Source organism: Balaenoptera ricei, chromosome 13 (assembly GCF_028023285.1).
Source record: "Balaenoptera ricei isolate mBalRic1 chromosome 13, mBalRic1.hap2, whole genome shotgun sequence".
NCBI lineage: Eukaryota > Metazoa > Chordata > Mammalia > Artiodactyla > Balaenopteridae > Balaenoptera > Balaenoptera ricei.
In genome coordinates this window covers 14,974,265-14,993,153 of record NC_082651.1, presented here as the reverse complement: position 1 = coordinate 14,993,153, position 18,889 = coordinate 14,974,265, and the positions used below count along the sequence as shown (strand labels likewise).

At 35.2% G+C, this 18,889-nt stretch overlaps 1 protein-coding gene across 1 annotated transcript in view; it reads right to left on the bottom strand.

Annotated features, from left to right (window-relative positions):
• The window catches only part of CHMP3 (charged multivesicular body protein 3), a 70,468-nt gene that overhangs the window by 39,719 nt on the left and 11,860 nt on the right, over positions 1-18,889 (bottom strand). The window contains 1 exon segment of the mRNA XM_059942336.1: positions 6,715-6,775. Within this exon segment, the coding sequence (XP_059798319.1) occupies positions 6,715-6,775 (61 nt within the window).

Sequence of the window (18,889 nt, the reverse complement as noted above, 5' to 3'; positions counted from 1 at the left end):
CACCCATCCTTCTCAAACTCTTCTAAAAAAATTGCAGAGGAAGAAACACTCCCAAACTCATTCTACGAGGCTACCATCACCCTGATACCAAAACCATACAAAGACACTACAAAAAGAGGAAATTACAGACCAATATCACTGATGAATATAGATGCAAAAATCCTCAACAAAATACTAGCAAACAGAATCTAACACACATTAGAAGGATCATACACCACGATCAAGTGGGATTTATCCCAGGGATGCAAGGATTCTTCAACATACACAAATCAATCAATGTGATACACCATATTAACAAACTGAAGAATAAAAACCATACGGTCATCTCAATAGATGCAGGAAAAGCTTTTGACAAAATTCAACCCCCGTTTATGAAAAAACTCTCCAGAGAGTGGGCATAGAGGGAACCTACCTCAACATAACAAAGGCCATATATGACAAACCCACAGCAACATCATTCTCAATGTTGAAAAACTAAAAGTATTTCCTCTAAGATCAGGAACAAAACAAGGATGTCCACTCTCGTCACTATTATTCAACATACCTTTGGAGGTCCTAGCCATGGCAATCAGAGAAGAAAAAGAAATAAAAGGAATACAAATTGAAAAAGAAGAAGTAAAACTGTCACTGCCTGCAGATGACATGACACTATACATAGAGCATCCTAAAGATGCCACCAGAAAACTACTAGAGCTAATCAATGAATTTGGTAAAGTTGTAGGATACAAAATTAATGCACAGAAATCTCTTGCATTCCTATACACTAACAACGAAAGATCCGAAAGAGAAATTAAGGAAACACTCCCATTTACCACTGCAACAAAAAGAATAAAATACCTAGGAATAAACCTACCTAGGGAGACAAAAGACCTGTATGCAGAAAACTATAAGACACTGATGAAAGAAATTAAAGATGATACAAACAGATGGAGAGCTATACCATGTTCTTGGATTGGAAGAATCGATATTGTGAAAATGACTATATTACTCAAAGCAATCTACAGATTCAATGCAATCCCTATCAAATTAGCAATGGCATTTTTTACAGAACTTGAACAAAAAATCTTAAAATTTGTATGGAGACACAAAACACCAATAGCCAAAGCAATCTTGAGGGAAAAAAAAAGACCTGGAGGAATCAGACTCCCTGACTTCAGACTATACTACAAAGCTACAGTAAGCAAGACAATATGGTACTGGCACAAAAACAGAAATATAGATCAACGGAACAGGATAGAAAGTCCAGAGATAAACCCACGCACCTATGGTCAACTAATCTATGACAAAGGAGGCAAGGATATACAATGGAGAAAAGACAGTCTCTTCAATAAGTGGGGCTGTGAAAACTGGACAGCTCCACGTAAAAGAATGAAATTAGAACATTCCCTAACAACCACACAGAAAAATAAACTCAAAATGGATTAAAGACCTAAATGTAAAACCGGACAGTATAAAACTCTTAGCGGAAAACAAAGGAAGAACACTCTTTGACATAAATCACAGCAAGATCTTTTTTGACCCACCTCCCAGAGTAATGGAAATAAAAACAAAAATAAACAAGTGGGACCTAATGAAACTTCAAAGCTTTTGCACAGCAAAGGAAACCATATAAAAGACGAAAAGGCAACCCTCAGAATGGGAGAAAATATTTGCAAACGAATCAACGGACAAAGGATCAATCTCCAAAATATATAAACAGCTCATGCAGCTCAATATGAGAAAAGCAAACAACCCAATTCTAAAATGGGTAGAAGACCTAAATAGACATTTCTCCAAAGAAGACACACAGATGGTCAAGAGGCACATGAAAAGATGCTCAACATCACTAATTACTAGAGAAATGCAAATCAAAACTACAATGAGGTATCTATCACCTCACACCAGTTAGAATGGGCATCATCAGAAAATCTACAAACAACAAATGCTGGAGAGGGTGTGGAGAAAAGGAAACCCTCTTGCACTGTTGGTGGGAATGTAAATTGATACAGCCACTATGGAGAACAGTATGGAGGTTCCTTAAAAACCTAAAAATAGAATTACCATATGACCCAGCAATCCCACTACTGGGCATATACCCACAAAAAACTGTAATTCAAAAAGACACATACACCCCAATGTTCATTGCAGCACTATTTACAATAGCCAGGTCATGGAAGCAACCTAAATGTCCATTGACAGATGAATGGATAAAGAAGATGTGGGACATATATACAATGGAATATTACTCAGCCATAACAAGGAATGAAACTAGGTCATTTCTAGAGATGTGGATGGACCTAGAGACTGTCATAGAGTGAAGTAAGTAAGAAAGAGAAAAACAAATATCGTATATTAACACATATATGTGGAATCTAGAAAAATGGTACAGATGAACCGGTTTGTAAGGCAGAAATAGAGACACAGATGTAGAGAACAAACATATGGACACTAAGAGGGGAAAGCGGGGGGTGGGGTGGTGGTGTGATTAACTGGGAGATTGGGATTGACATATACACTAATATGTATAAAATAGGTAACTAATAAGAACCTGCTGTATAAAAATAAAGAAATAAAATAAAATTCAAATCAAAGAGTAAATAAAGCTGTGTAATCTAAAGAAAAAAAACAAACAAAAACACAAAAAAACCAAATGAAAGACTTTGAAAGTGTTGCAGTGGTAAACCTTCATATGCAAGTAACATTTAAAGCAATCACATTATTTCAAAGTTATACTTTGTCTAAAGTAACCCCCACCCTCCTTTTTTGGTAACACCATCAATGTAGTAAATTGTCTACTATATGCCAAGTACTGTCCTAAACATTTTACATACATTCACAGATTTAATTGTCAGTACAGTTCTGTTAGATTCAAAGAATTTTAATAGGGACAGGTGGCTAATTGATAGCAGTGATGGTTTAAATCTGGTAGTGTAAGGACTCCAAAACCAACTATTATTTTTCTGATATCATGTTAGTTAGTTAGTTAACTAATAAATTGCTATGAATGAGAAATAACAGGAAACATGAGGAGAAAGACAGAGCTTGAAGATCATTTAACCAGATAAGTGAGCTACGGATGTGAGAAGGTTTACAATAAGCAAAGCACAAAACAGGAATAAACAAGGTTTGTGAGACACTAACAGAATTTATGTGGTTTCTAAAGATGACATTAATCAACTGTTTGTGCTATTATTGTCATACTGCTTAGTTCTACATATGTTTTATGCCCCACATTATTGTTTTTACTTTAAACAGTCAATAATTACTAAAAAGAAACTTTTAAAAGAGAAAAACATTATATTTATTTACATACTTATAATTTCCAGCATGCTTCATTCCTCTGGGTAAATCCAAAATTGTATCTGGTATGATTTTCCTTCAGCTTACAACTTCCTTTAACATTTCTCGTACTGTACACCTACTGGCAACAAATTCTCTTGGCTTTTGTATACAAGTATCTTTACTTCACCTTTGAATGCTGTTTTCATTGGACAGAGAATTCTAGAATAACATGGGGATTTTTCTTTTATCATATCAAAGATGTTTTGGTTCGTATTGTTTCTGATAATAAAATTTTAATCATTACCCTTTCCTCAGACTGTTTTATCTCTTTATTGTTACCTTTCAGTAATTTGATTATGATACATCCTGGCAAGGTTTTCTTTGTGTTTATCCTGTTTGAAATTGGAGTTCCTTGGATCTGTGGGTTTACAGTTTTCATCAGCTATTATATCATGTGATCCTTTCTGGACTCTCTTCCTTCTGAGACTCAAATTACATGCTGGATCATTTGACTTTTTTTTTTTTTTTTTTTTTTCTCTCAGTACTGCAGTTTGGATAGTTTGTATTACTATCTTTGATTTCACTGATCTTGTTTTCTGTAGTGTATAATCTGCTTGTTCAACCCATTCAGTGAAGCTTTCATTTTACTTCACTTCATTCTAGATCTTTCATCTAAGTCCTACTTTGTTCTTTTCAATATCTTCTATTTACCTCTTCATTATGTTCATGTTTTCCTTTGAAACATATGTTCATTATGTTTTCCTCTAAATCCCTCAACATATTTATAATAGCTGTTTAAAATCCCTGTCTGCTTATTCATTTGATCATCTATTTTTTTTCTGGGTCTATTTATATTTCCTGATTTTTCTCTTGATTTTGGGTCACACTTTCCTAGTAACTTTTCATTGGATGTTGAACACTCTAAATGTTTCATTTTTGGGTATCTGCAATTTTGGTAGTTCAGCTTTAAAGAGCTTTAAAGAATGTTCAGCTTTATTTTGGTTGTTCAGCTTTCAAGACTTATTTTAATTTTTATTTATTTTTATTTTATTTTTTTAAATTAATTTTTATTGGAGTATAGTTGCTTTACAATGTTGTGTTAGTTTCTACTGTACAACAAAGTGAATCAGCTCTCTCTCTCTCTCTCTCTCTCTCTATATATATATATATCCCCTCTTTTTTGGATTTCCTTCCCATTTAGGTCACCACAGAGCATTGAGCAGAGTTCCTGTGTATACAGTAGCAGATTTGTTTTTAAGCTTTGTTGGTGTGGGCTTATGGTAGCCTTTAAGCTAGGGCTACTTTCACCTTAATATAAAGGCATGACCCTTCTGCAGTCTCTATTGAATGCCCTAGATATTCAACAAAGTCTCTTTACTGTGTCTGGTCAGAACTCTACCATCTCTCAATCCTCTGTTAACTCTGGGAATTGTTTAGCTTATAGCCTCCTCCTGGTAGTTGTTCTGTCCCCAGTAACTGTTCTTTGCCTAGCCTCCTAAAATCTCATTCTAAGTATGCACAACTTAATAGTCAGCTAAAGACTCAATGGGACCCTGTGCGGATATTTACAGCTTTTTCTTTGGATATTGTTCTTGTTCTGATACTCTGTCCCACAAGTTCCAGCCACTGCAGCCTCCCTGAACCCTAGTCTCTTTCTCCTCAACTCAGTGAGAACACCACACTCTGCTTGGAATCTGCTTCCACATGCTATGACCCAGAAAGTCTCCCTAGGCAGAAAATGAGGACCATATTAGGGCTCTCTCCTTTTGTTTCCCTTTTCTCACTGATCAAAATCCTGCACTGACAGTTATCCAATGTTTGAAAACAGACGTTTCACAGCTTTTGTCCAGTTTTTTCTTTATTTACAATGGAGTGCAAGTTCAAATCCATAACCATTACTCCATCATGGCTATGAATGTAATTCCCCTCTGTAATTATTTTTTATTTATTTACTTTTGGAATATCTTATTTACAAGTATTTTTTCCACTTTTATTTTTTAATTGAAGTATAGTTGCTGTACAATATTATGTAAGTTACAGATGTACAACATAGTGATTCACAATTTGTAAAGGCTTTACTCCATTTACAGTTATTATAAAATATTGGCTATATTCCCCATGTTATACAATATATCCTTGTAGCTTATTTTATACCTAATAGTTTGTACCTTTTACTTCCCTACCCCTATATTGCTATTCTAATTCTTTTTTAAAAGGAGTGATATTGTGATACCTCTGTTATTAATTTTTCTCCAATCATGAAAGTGTTAAAAATCATAAAAGTTTTAAATGTTACTTTGCAAGTCACCTTAGTTTTAAGTAGTACTCAACAATAATCAACTTTATTTAGAAACATATTTTGCTCAATTTACAGCCATGCTAAGATAAACTGTAGTGAAAATGGAACTGCATTCCTTACATACAATTTATTTAATTTGAATTCCACAAAACCATTTCTTTGTAAGTAGGAAGAGATTTTACTTTTTTTTTTTAAATGGCTTAAAACAACAAAAATTTATTCTTTAATTGTGGTGATCAGAAGTCTAAAATCAGGACTTCCCTGGTGGTCCAGCGGTTGGGACTCCACGCTCCCAAAGCAGGGGGCCCGGATTCGATCCCTGGTTGGGGAACTAGATCCCATATGCCACAAACTAAGAGCCCGCATGCCGCGACTAAAAGATCCTGCATGCGGCAACGAAGATCCTGTGTGCCGCAACTAAGACCCGGCACAGCCCAATAAATATTAAAAAACAAAAACAAAAAAGTCTAAAATCCAGGTGTTGGCAGGGCTGCGTTTCTTCTGGAAGCTTCAGGGAAGAATCCATTTCCTTGTCTTTTCTAATTTCTAGAGGTCAACTGCATTCCTTAGCTTGTGTCTTCTTCCTCCATCTTCAAAGCATAGCACTCTAACATCTGGTTCTGTGGTCACATCTCCTTTTCTCTCACTTTTTCTCAACATACTGCCTCCCTCTTATAAGGACTCTTATAAGCCCACCCAGATAGCCCAGGATTAACCTCCCCACCTCAAGATCCTTAATTTAATCAAATCTGCAAGTTCCTTTTTGCTATGTAAGGTAACATATTCACAGGTTCTGGGAATTAGGACGTGGACATCTTTGGGAGGCCATTATTCTGTCTACCACAGAATGTGAGTGCCTGCTTTGTTTCCAACAGTAATCTGGACTCTAGGAAATCACAGATGAATGAATATGGCCTTTCCCCCTTGAGTAGCTCAATTCCAGGCTGGAGGAAAGATTTTAGTTCTTATCAAATGTGAAGATTTTTGAGTTGATTATATCTTGTTTTTCTTACTATAATTAGAAAGCAAATAATTAGGGCAGCCATAAATAATTAATATAAACTATGTTTTATAGATGTAGATACAGTTTACTTTTATGAACTAATGCAAAATACACCAAGATAAAGAATAGGAGATGTAAAATAATAATTTACCTCTTATTTGCCTGTCAACAACTCTCATTTCCTTTCTTATCTTCAATGACCATTCATTGACCTGGGAAAAATTTTACAAAAGGAATTATAAGTCAATACCCCCAATTCACCACATTTAAAGAATTTTATATTAATTCTACATTTATTCCTGACACAAGCTAGAAATAATATAAACCTATTTTGAAAGAAACAGCCTTAGGGCCAAATTCTTTTTTTTTAGTTTCTTCTCTGGTCAAATTCTGTTTTTTTTCCCATCTTTTTATTCACAGTACATAGAAGTCTCAAACTATTCAAAGATTCCTATCTGAAGGCAGTATGAAGCACTTTATACAAGCTCTCCAAGAAAGTTCAGTACCCTGCAGGTATATAAAAATTTTTCATGAGGTGCCATGGGCATAGAAAGGTTTTATGGGCATCAGAAGATTTTCAATTTCTATACATAATTATTTTTAAAAAACTGCTCTGTGTGATAAGAATTCACCTTTTCCTTCTCCCCTTTAACAATTACACTTTTTCATTTTACAAAAGAAATATATTCCTCTAACCTATGTGTCTCTTCTTACCATGATAGGTTTCCCTGAGAGGCAAAAACCTCTGAAGCACTAAACATAGGGCCAACTAGAAATACTGCTTTAGGTGTTGAAAAAGTAGTGAATGACTCTAATGATTACCAAATTCTTATGCATTTCTTTCTAATTCTTCAGTTTCAAAAATGAAGGAAAATCTGAGTTATCAGCTGATAAATCATTAAAACTAAATTTTACATTTAATCAATTATTGCTTTTTGGCATATGACACAGAAGTTCAAAAAACTAAGTGACACTGACACAGAAAAATCCTTTCTACTACCATCTACTTATTTATATTAACAATGTTTCTCATCATTTGAGTCTAATAAAACATAAAATAGGGCTTTCTCCTAGTTGAGGTGCCTCATGATGAGGCTGTCTTCTCTACATCACAGCCATGCCATCCAAGGACCCTCTGCAGTTGGCGCAGGCCTTCAGACACAAGAAGATGACCACAGCCATGGCACACTGGCTCCTTAGGTGAATGGGTTACCCCCAGAGATGATCCAACCATGCACAGCTACAATACAGCTACAATACAAGTTACTGGTACCAGTTCTGCTTCTGGACAAGGAGCAATTTGCTGGCATGGACCTCGGTGTCTGTGTGAAGGGTGGTGGTCACGCAGCCCAGCTTTTGCAATCCACCAGTCCACCTCCAAAGACCTGGTGATCTTACTATCAGAAATATGTGGATAGGCTTCCAAAAAGATCAAAGACATCCTCATCCTGTATGACTGGACATTGCTAGTAGCCGCAAATTCAAACATTTGGAGACCCTGGTGTCTGCAATTACTACCAGAAATCCTACCAATAAGCCCATCATGAGGATCAGGGTTCACCTTTACAATAAACAATGGTTGTGGGATTTAAGGTAAAAAATAATAAAACAGGAATGGAATTGATGCTAACCCTTTAGCATTCATCCATGAATACATGAACTAAATGGCATTAAAATATTCATATCCTTAAAATGTATTTAATGACTTTAAAATCATTACTTAACAAAATCTGTAAAATATTTATTATTCATCAACTCTAATAACTCCACCCAGCTGAAATATTAAAGCACTTAAAACTGTATGGTTATACAATTTTAAAAGTTAATGTTAGGTTTAAATATATATTTTTTAAGTGAAATTCACATAACTATACTTAGCCATTTTTAAAATAAATGCTATTTATTTATTTATTTTTAAATTTTGGTTGCTTTGGGTCTTCATTGCTGTGTGCAGGCTTTCTCTAGTTGTGGCGAGTGGGGGCTACTCTTTGTTGCGGTGTGCAGGCTTCTCATTGTGGTGGCTTCTCTTGTTGTGGAGCATGGGCTCTAGGCACAAGGGCTTCAGTAGCTGTGGCACACAGGCTCAGCAGTTGTGGCACATGGGCTCTAGAGCGCAGGATCAGTAGTTGTGGCACATGGGCTTAGTTGCTCCGCAGCATGTGGGGTCTTCCTGGACCAGGGCTTGAATCTGTGTCCCCTGCTTTGGCAGGCGAATTCTTAACCACTGCACCACCAGGGAAGCCCTACTTAGCCATTTTAAAATGTACAATTCAGTGGCATTTAGTGCCTTTACAATGTTGTGCAATCACCAACTCCCTATAGTCTCAGAAATTTTTCAATATGTCAGAAGAACACACTATAACCTATAAATAATCTTCCCCTATGACCATCCTCCCTCCCATTCCCTGGCAACAACTAATTTGCTTTTATGTCTTTTGATATGCTTATTTTAGATATTTAATAGAAAAGAAATCATATAATATATGGCCTTTTGTGTCTGGCTTCTTTCATTTAGTATAGTGGTTTTGAGGTTCATCTATATTGTACCATGTATCAACATTTTTTATGGCTGAATAATATTACATTGAGTGTACATACAACACAAATTGTTTATCCATTCACCCAGTGATGGACATTTGGGTTGCTTCCATGTTTTGGTTACTGTGAATAGTGCTGCTATGAACATCTGTATACAAGTATTTGTTTGAGTACCTATTTTCAATTCTTTTGGGTATAAACCTAGGAGTGGAATTGCTGGGTCATATGATAGTTCTATTTTATATTTTTGAGGAACTCCAAAACTTTTTTTCAAAGGGGCTTCACCATTTTACATTCCCACAAGCAATGTACAAGTGTTCCTATTTCTCCACATCCTTATCAACACTTGTTATCTTCCAATTTTTTGATTATAGCCAATCTGTTGGACCTGTTGAAAGAGCATCTCATTATGATTTTGATTTGCATTTCCTTAATGACCAATGAAGTTGAATATCTTTTCATGTGTTTTTTGGCCATTTGTATATCTCCTTTGGAGAAATGTCTATTGATGTCTTCTATCCATTCAGCTGTCTTTTTATTGTTAAGTTATATGAGTACTTTATATATTCTGATAGTAAACCCTTATCAGATATATAATTTGCAAATATTTTCTCCCATTCCATAGGTTATCTTTTCATTTTCTTGATAATATCCTTTGATACACAAAAGCTTTTAATTTTAATGAATTCCAATTTGTCTATTTTTTTCTTCTGTTGCTTGTGCTTTTGGTGTTATAGCAAAAGAATCCATTTCTAGATATGAGGTCATGAAGACTTACCTTTATGTATTTTCTGAGTTTTATAGTTTTAGGTCAAAGACTTTAATTTCGGTCTTTGATCCAAGTTAATTTCTGTATATGGAGTGAGGCAGGGGCCCAGCTTCGTTCCTTTACATGTGGATATATCCACTTGTCACAGACCTTGTTGAAGAGACTATCTTTCTCTCACTGAATGATCTTGGCACCCTTATAGAAAATCAACTGGCCACAGATGTATGGGTTTACTTCTGAGATCTCAATCCTATTCCATTGACTGATCTATACATCTATCCTTATGCTAATACCACAGTTTTAGTTACTATAGCTTTATGGTAAGTTTTGGAATCATGAACTGCGGGTCCTCCAAATTTGTTTTTCTTTCTCAGTATGGTTTTGGCTATTTGGAACCTGTTGTATTCCATATGAATTTGAGGCTCAACTTTTCCATTTCTGCAAGAAAGGCATTTGGAGTTTTGACAGGCACTGCACTGAATCTGCAGATCACTTTGGTGGTACGGCCATCTTAACAACATTAAGTCTTGCAATCCATAAACTTGGAATTTCTTCCTGTAATTTTTTGTAGTTTTCAGTGTACAAATGTACTGTTTCCTTGGTTTAATTTATCCCTCAGTATTTTATCATTTTGGATGCTACTGTAAATGAAATTTTAAAATTTCCCTTTTAGATTTTTCATTGCTAGTGTAAAAAACACAACTGATTTTTTAAATATTTACCTTGAAATCTACAACTCTGTTGAATTCACTTATAACTAGTTTTCTGGTGCATGAGGAATATTTAGCATATTCTATCTGTGGAATCATGTTACCTGCAAATTAATAGGTTTACTTCTTATCAGTGTGGGTGCTTTTTATTTCTTTCTCTTGCTCAATTGCTCTGGCTAGGACTTCTAATGCAATATTGATTAGTAGCAGCAAAATCTGGTGTCTTTGTCTTGTTCCTGATCTTAGGGGAAAAGCTTTCAGTCTTTCACAATTTATAATGTATAATGAAGTATAAGGTTAGCTGTAGATTTTCATAAATGTCCTTTATCATGTTAGGGAAGTTCCCTTCTATTTCTAGTTTGCTGAGTGTTTTTATCATAAAAAGTATTTACATATTTTTGTTCCAAGTATAATTATTTCAAACATAAAAGTATTACATTAGGAGAAATCTATGGGAGAAAGTGGAATAGAAAAAAAATAGAGATTCTCATTCAAAGAAAAAAAATAATGAATAATATCTGACTGTAAATAAGAACTTGTGCATGTATGTTTTAAATGAACATTGATAGGTATCGAATCACTGTGATACTTTTAGAAGTGTCATAACAATTCTATTCAAACACAACAACATTTACTATATACAAAAAATCATACCATTTACAACTGTTTAAACTCATGATAAAAATAAAAAATACAGATTTACAAATGTCCAAGGGGAACACAGGTACTCAAAATTATTGTAGATGATACATCCAGAAATATGAAGACACTGTTATAATCTAACCAGAACTTTCAGAAAGAGCAGGAAAGAAAATTCAACATTCAAACAGTCAAATGTTTACTGAGCACCCACTAGCACCTGTTCAATGTGCTAGGCACCACTCAATGTGCTAGTGATACAGCAGGAGACAAAATAAAGACTTATGAACTTACATTCTAATAAGGAAAAACAGAAAATAAGCAAATAAACATGTAAATGTATACTAGGTCAGAAAATTAGTGCTAGGGAGAAAAATAAATCAAGGAAGTAGGACAAGGGGAGTTGGGAAAGGATTACTTTATACATGGAGATGAAAGAAAGTTCAATGGCTGAGGTGACTTTTGAGCAGAGACCTGAAGATGCCTGCAAGGGAACAATGTGACTATCCACTATCCAGATAGGGGGAGGGGCTATGGCATTTTACTCTGTGTAAGAACAAAAGCCACTAAGAGACCTAGGCAAAAGAGTGTCCTTCAATACAGACTAAGGAATGGGGGTACAAGACCAGGTTTGATTAAATAATTTTTTAAAATTAATTAATTAATTTATCTTTGGCTGCACTGGGTCTTCGCTGCTGAGCACAGACTTTCTCTAGTTGAGGTGAGTGGGGGCTACTCTTCGTTGTGGTGCACAGGTTTCTCATTGTGGTGGCTTCTCTTGTTGTGGATCATGGGCTCTCGGTGTGCAGGCTTCAGTAGTTGTGGCACGTGGGCTCTAGAGCACAGGCTCAGTAGTTGTGGTACACCGGCTTAGTTGCTCCACGGCATGTGGAATCTTCCCGGACCAGGGCTCGAACCCATGACCCCTGATTGGCAGGCGGATTCTTAACCACTGAGCCACCAGGGAAGTCCCTGATTAAATAATTTTTGTTTGAACTAGCAACTTTGATAAGTAAAGCTATTTCAATTCAGGTTTATAGAAAAAATATTTATCATCTATTACACATAAAGAGTCATATAAGGCAGTGAATTACTCCTAATCCTGTATATGATACAGTTAAATCTGTTTAATTTTTTTTTCATGGATCAAAATACTGATTAGCTCCCATTATTTCTGCTTTCAATTGGTCATCTTTGATGATAGCCAATCTACTGGAAGCAATTCAAACTGCAGCAGTTACTGGAATTCCAGGAACAATGCCTAGTATAAATTTCACAATGCAAATTTAAACCTGAAAATGAGGCAGAATTAACAACTGCAGTGGTTTTTAAGCTTGTTTTTAGTAGCAGAATCCTTCAAATAAATGTAACATGGAACTCCACAGATACAAAAAAGATTATGATAATATACATTTACCACGTAGGTTCAGGTTCAAAACTTTTACTAATATAAAGCAAATAAATGAGAATACTCTGTCCCGATTAAAGATAAAACTTTAAATTAGTTCTTACGATGTTATACCAACTTCAGCATCCAGTGTCTTCCGTATTGTTTTACATGTCTAGTATTGAAAAATTCTAATTCAAAGAGATTAAGAAACTATTTTATTACATCTGTTTACCATTACAGTTACTTAACAATTTGCCTTTTAATTTAAGGCTGTCCATTGTTTAAACGAATCTAGAAGCTTGAAAGCAAAGTCATTTAAAAATGGTTGTTTCAAAATTTATTATTACATTATATAACTGCTCATGTTCACTAAGGGGTGAACATTCAATTTAAGACAATAAATGGCAACAGTGAAATGACTTTTGTAAAAACGCACTGCTGCACTGTTTGCAGTAGCGCAAGTCTAGAAATTACCTAAATGTATATCAACAGAAGACCAGTTAAACACATTAGAGAATTTCCATAAGTGAACAGTATATTCTAATTAAAGAGAGAAAGGCAATGCACTGAGGACTACCCATGGAATTAATTCTCAAAATATAAATGAAAATAGCAAGGTAAAGAATGTGTACAGTATAATATTACATATGTTAAAGAAAGAGAAAGAGAGAAGAGAGGGAGAGGCTAAAGGAGAGAAGGAAGGAGCAGGAAAGGGGAGGAAGAGAGGGAGGTGAAAAAAAGGGAGAGAGATATATAAACATGTCTCTATATATTCATATATTACAGAATATCGACAGAAAAATCCACAGGAAATTAGGCTGCCTTCAAAGATAGAAACTGAATTAATTTGTGAACAGGAGTGAAAGGGAGATTTACTTTTTCCTGTAATTTAGGATACACTTTGCTGCCTTTTGAATTTTATAATATGTGCAAATATAACCTATTTCAAGAAATGCTTCTTAAAAAAATAACATAAAAAAGTATTATGAAAAAAATCCAGGTTCAGAAGCTGCTTTAAATCATCCCAGTTTGGAATAAATACTTTAAAATTCTACCTTGTAATATTAGAATATTCATTAAGGCTATGTTTAAAAAATTGTTTTAGATGCCACACAGCCTTCTCTGTTAGACAATTACCCAAAACTTTAAAATAGTTCAATGTGAACCCAAATTTTGTTTCACTTTCGTAAGTGACAACCAGCAGTTTCTAAAATTAAAAAGTTTAAAAAAGTAAAACGTATGACAAATGATGATAATTGAAGACTAAAGTCAACCTGTCTTCATTATAGGGAAAAATAGTAATTAATTTACCTACTTTTATTTCCAAACCAGAATAACAAGTTTTCTGACTTAGTGCAAAATGTATTTTCATCTCTGTAAAAAGACTTCAATGTTACAGGTAATAAACTTCATTGTGAAGGATCACTGTATATCATATATGGGGTAGCAGCTCAGGAAAATGAGAGCAAGAAAGAGAAATGTGCAAATGATACAACACAGAGAAGAATATAATATGCACTTAGTGAGAAAATAATGATTCAAACAAAGACATTAAAGAAAGGTTTAATCTAAGGGGGGATAATTTCAAAAAGATTTGGAGAGTTCCATCTCTGCCTAGATATAGAAAGCTGAGAAGACTCTCAAGATGGTAAGACAAAGCTGAATGAACTACAAAATAACTTTTCCTGAACCTGTTGAAAAGGTCACAAGGCAACAGTGCAGCATGAAATCTAAAGAAAGACACTTCTAAGAAAAGAGGGAACACCAGCACTGAATCATCTGTGGCATAGCCTGGGATGGCAGGCACCTTACAAGCAACTGAAGAAAATTCAGTTAAATTTCTAAATAAATTGATAAAGTCCAAGTGTGGGTTAGTGGACAGCAAAGAACCTCAGGAGCCACAAGTACAATGGGAGTTCACATCAACTTTCAGGTTCTTCAAATGGAAATGGCATAAAAATGCTGAAACGTACACAAAGAACGCCTTCATTGGCTCACAAAACTTGACAGAGCTGAAGAAAGAATCAACAAACTTGAAGAAAAGTCAATAGAAGTTACCCAAACTAAAAAATAAAGAATAAAATAAAGCAAAGTATCCAAGAGCTATGAGATAATAACAAATGGTCTAATACATGTGTAATTGGTATCCCAGCAGGAAATGAGAGAAGAGAGCATAAGTATTTGAGGAAATTATGGCTGAAAATTTTCCAAAAATAATGAAAAATATCAAACCACAGATGCAGGAAGCTCAGAGAATCCCAAACAAGGTAAATATCAAAAACAAAACAAAACAAAAATATAATGTAACACCACACAACACACCTAAACACATTATATTCAAGATGCTGATAATCAGAGATAAAATCTTAAACCCAGCTAGAGAGGAAAAAAGTATGCATTAATGACAAAGGAATGAAGATAAGAAGTACATCAGACTTCTCAAAAGAAACTATGATCAGGAGATAATGGAGAGACATCTTTAAAGTGCTGAGAGAATTAAAAAAATCCTCTCAATCCAAAATTCTATATTGGTGAAAATATCATTCAAAGTGAAGACAACTTCCAGATTCAGCTCTGATATATAGAGATTGGAAGTCATAACTCCCATTCATAAAACAAGGAAAAAAACCAACAACTTTTCTTTGATTCAACAGAAAACCAAGGTTATAGGGCAAACTGCCATCCTGCAATGTGGAGAGAGAGGTGAATACAGAGAGTAACAGTTGAGATATGCTTACCTGGACCACTGGAAGGAACATTTAAATGGTAATTTTGACTAATTGCTGGTAGATGACTGTAGACTACCATGAGAATGAAACTCCTAGGGCCCCCAAAACTTTCATGGGCTTTACCTCCAAGAACCGTAGAAGTTTCTCATGGTGAAAAAGCAAGAAAGATACCCTTGTTTCTCTGGCAGGGAGAAAAGAAAAGTAACCATTCTGAATATTCACACAGTGTTGTTCTTCGTAACAAAGGCCTATTCTCCAGTAAAACAAACCTTGCTAGAGCCTTATCTCACCCTGGAGAAGGGCGTTTATCTGACATTATCTGCTTTCTCCTAGTCTTCCTATGTCACTGGGAGTGGGCAGGAAGCTAAGAAACACTTGTGAACGCCACGTCCAGGGACACAGGCCACTAAAATACTGAGTTTTAATAAGATTATAGAATGCTTCCAGTCCCCCACACCTTACCACCACACCAACAGGGCTCCAGTATAACAATGCATTAGAGATAAGAGACGCAAGATGCATGCCCTATCTAAAGAGGAGTTTTTGTGGATGCCCAAGATAACAAGAGAAATAAAAACAAGGACAGTAGAGGAACTTTAAGCCTCTGGCACCTATAGCCACAGCAAACAGTAACATAGCCAAACCCCTAGCCTGATCACCATAAAACCTCATACTGAAGACCTATTTACCTCATTTCCTATTACCCCACACATCATGTCCAGTTTTCAACAAAAAATTACAAAGCATTCTAAAAGACAAGAAAAAGCATAGTCTGAAGAGACAAAGTAAGCATCAGAACCAGACTTAAATATGACATAGATATTGACATTTTCTGGCTCTTGTGGGAAAAGTAAACATTACCCAAGAAGAGACAGGTAATGTAAGCACAAAGATGGAACCATTAAGTATCAAAAAGAAATGCTAGAAATATAAGACACGTTAATATTATAACAGAAACGAAGACTGCATTTGACGAGTTCATCAGTACATAAGACAAAGCCAAGGAATAGATCAGTGAATCTGAACCAGTGAATAGAAACTTGCAAAACTGAAATGCAATAGGAAAAAGAATGAAAACAAACAGAAGAGGACATCTAAGAAGAGTGGACAATTTCAAAAGATGTAACATACACATAATTGAATACCAGAAGGAGAAAAAAAGAGAAAACAGTACAGAAAAAATATGAAATAATAATGGCTGAGAACTTTCTAAAATTAATGACAGACCCCAAACCATGGATAAAGGAAGCAAAGAGAAGACAAAGTAGGATAAGAATTCAAAAAATGACAACTAGTTATCTCATTTCAAAATGGGGAACACAAGAGCAAAGAGAAAATTTTGAAAGACAGAGAAAAAACATACCTCACCTACAGGGGAACAAAGATAAGAATTACAAAAGACTCCTTGTTAGAAACTATGGAAACAAGAAGAGAGTGGAGTGAGATAAAGTGTTGGAGAAAAAATCACCAACCTAGAATTCTACATCCAGCAAAATTATCTTTCAAAAGAGGAGAAGTAAAGACTTTATCAGACAAACAAAAACTGAGGGAATTCATCACAGCAAATCTAGATTACCAGAAATGTGTTTTAAAAGTTCTTCAGGGAGAAGCAAAATTACACAGGTCAGAAACTGGGACATATATAAAGAAAGAATATTAGGGAAAGGATAAATGAAGACAAAATCTTTTTTCTTATTCTTAACTTTTTTTTTGGCTGTGTGGCGTGGCTTGCGGGCTATTAGCTCCCCAACCAGGTACTGAACCCATGCCCCAGCAGTGAAAGCGCTGAGTCCTAACCACTGGACCGCCAGGGAATTTCCTGATCTTAAAGTAATAATGGTAACAGTATATTGGGTGAAGATAGAATATGGATAACTGAAATGAATGAGAGCAATGTCATAATGGACAGAATACACTGTTAAAAGGTATCTGGGGCTTCCCTGGTGGCGCAGTGGTTGAGAATTTGCCTGCAAATGCAAGGGACACGGGTTCGAGCCCTGGTCTGGGAAGATCCCACATGCCGCAGAGCAACTGGGCCCGTGAGCCACAATTACTGAGCCTGCGCGTCTGGAGCCTGTGCTCCGCAACAAGAGAGGCTGCGATAGTGAGAGGCCCGTGCACCGCAATGAAGAGTGGCCCCCACTTGCCACAACTAGAGAAAGCCCTCGCGCAGAAACGAAGACCCAACACAGCCAGAAATAAATAAATAAATAAATAAATAAAAGACTTTCTATTTCACTAAAAAAAAAAAAAGGTATCTGCATTACATGTGAAACAGTATGATGGCATTTGAAGTTAACTTAATTACAAATGTATATTTCAAAATCTGGGACAATCACTAAAAACTTTTTAAAAACACATAATTGAAACGCTAATAGATGGGATTAAATGAATCGTATGAAAGGTTCAGTGAAAACCAGACAGGGGAAAGCAAGAAAGCGAGAGAGAGAGAGAGAAAGAGAGAAAGAAAGAAAGAGTCAACTATACATTGCTTACAAGACTAAGGTTAAAAGTAAATATAAAGACTAACATTAAAAGTAAAAGGAAGGAGAAATATACCATGCAAACACTAATCAAAACCAAGCTCTCTCCTATCTCACACACTATATAGAAATTAACTCTACATTCATCAAAGACCTAGATATAGGAGCTAAAACTATAAAACTCAGAAGAAAATACATGGATAAATCATAACTTTGGATTTATATTAGAAACATCCCAAAAGCATGAGCAAAAAAAAAAAAGAAAATACATATATTGAACTTCATCAAAACTGAAAAGTGTGCATCAAAGAATATTATCAGAAAAATAATAAGATCACCTATAGAATGGGAGAAAACATTTGCAAATTATATACCTGATAAGGGTCTTCTAACATAATATATAAAGAATTCGTGCAACTCAATAACAAAAAGACAACCTAATTAAAAACAGGCAAAGGGCATAAACAGACATTTCTCTGAAGGAGATATACAAATGGCCAAAAAGCACATGAAAAGATATTCAACTTCATTTGTCATTAAGGGAATGTAAATAAAAACCACAATATACCACTTCATATAGAGCATATTGACTATAATAACAGAATTGGCTAAAATCAAAAATATAAGTGTTAGCAAGGAGAGAAATAGGAACACTTGTACATTGCTGGTGGGAAGGTAAAATGGTGAAGCCACCGTGAAAAACAGTTATGGAGTTCCTCAAAAAGGTAAATAAATTCTACTCCTAGGTATATACCTAAAAGAATTGAAAATAGGTACCCAAAAAATATTCATATGAGAATGTTCATAACAGCACTATTCACAACAGTCAAAAGGTTGAAACAACTCAAATGTCTATCACGGGATGAATGCATGAGTTGTGAGATATGCATGCAATGAAATATCATTCATCCATAAAAAGGAAGTACTAGCTACATCATGGATGAACCTGGAAAACACTGTAGTAAATGAAAGAAGCCAGACATAAAAGGCCCATATATTGTATGATTCCACTTATAAGAAATTAGAATAGAAAAGCAGATTGGTAGTCACCAGATGCTGGAGGGAGAT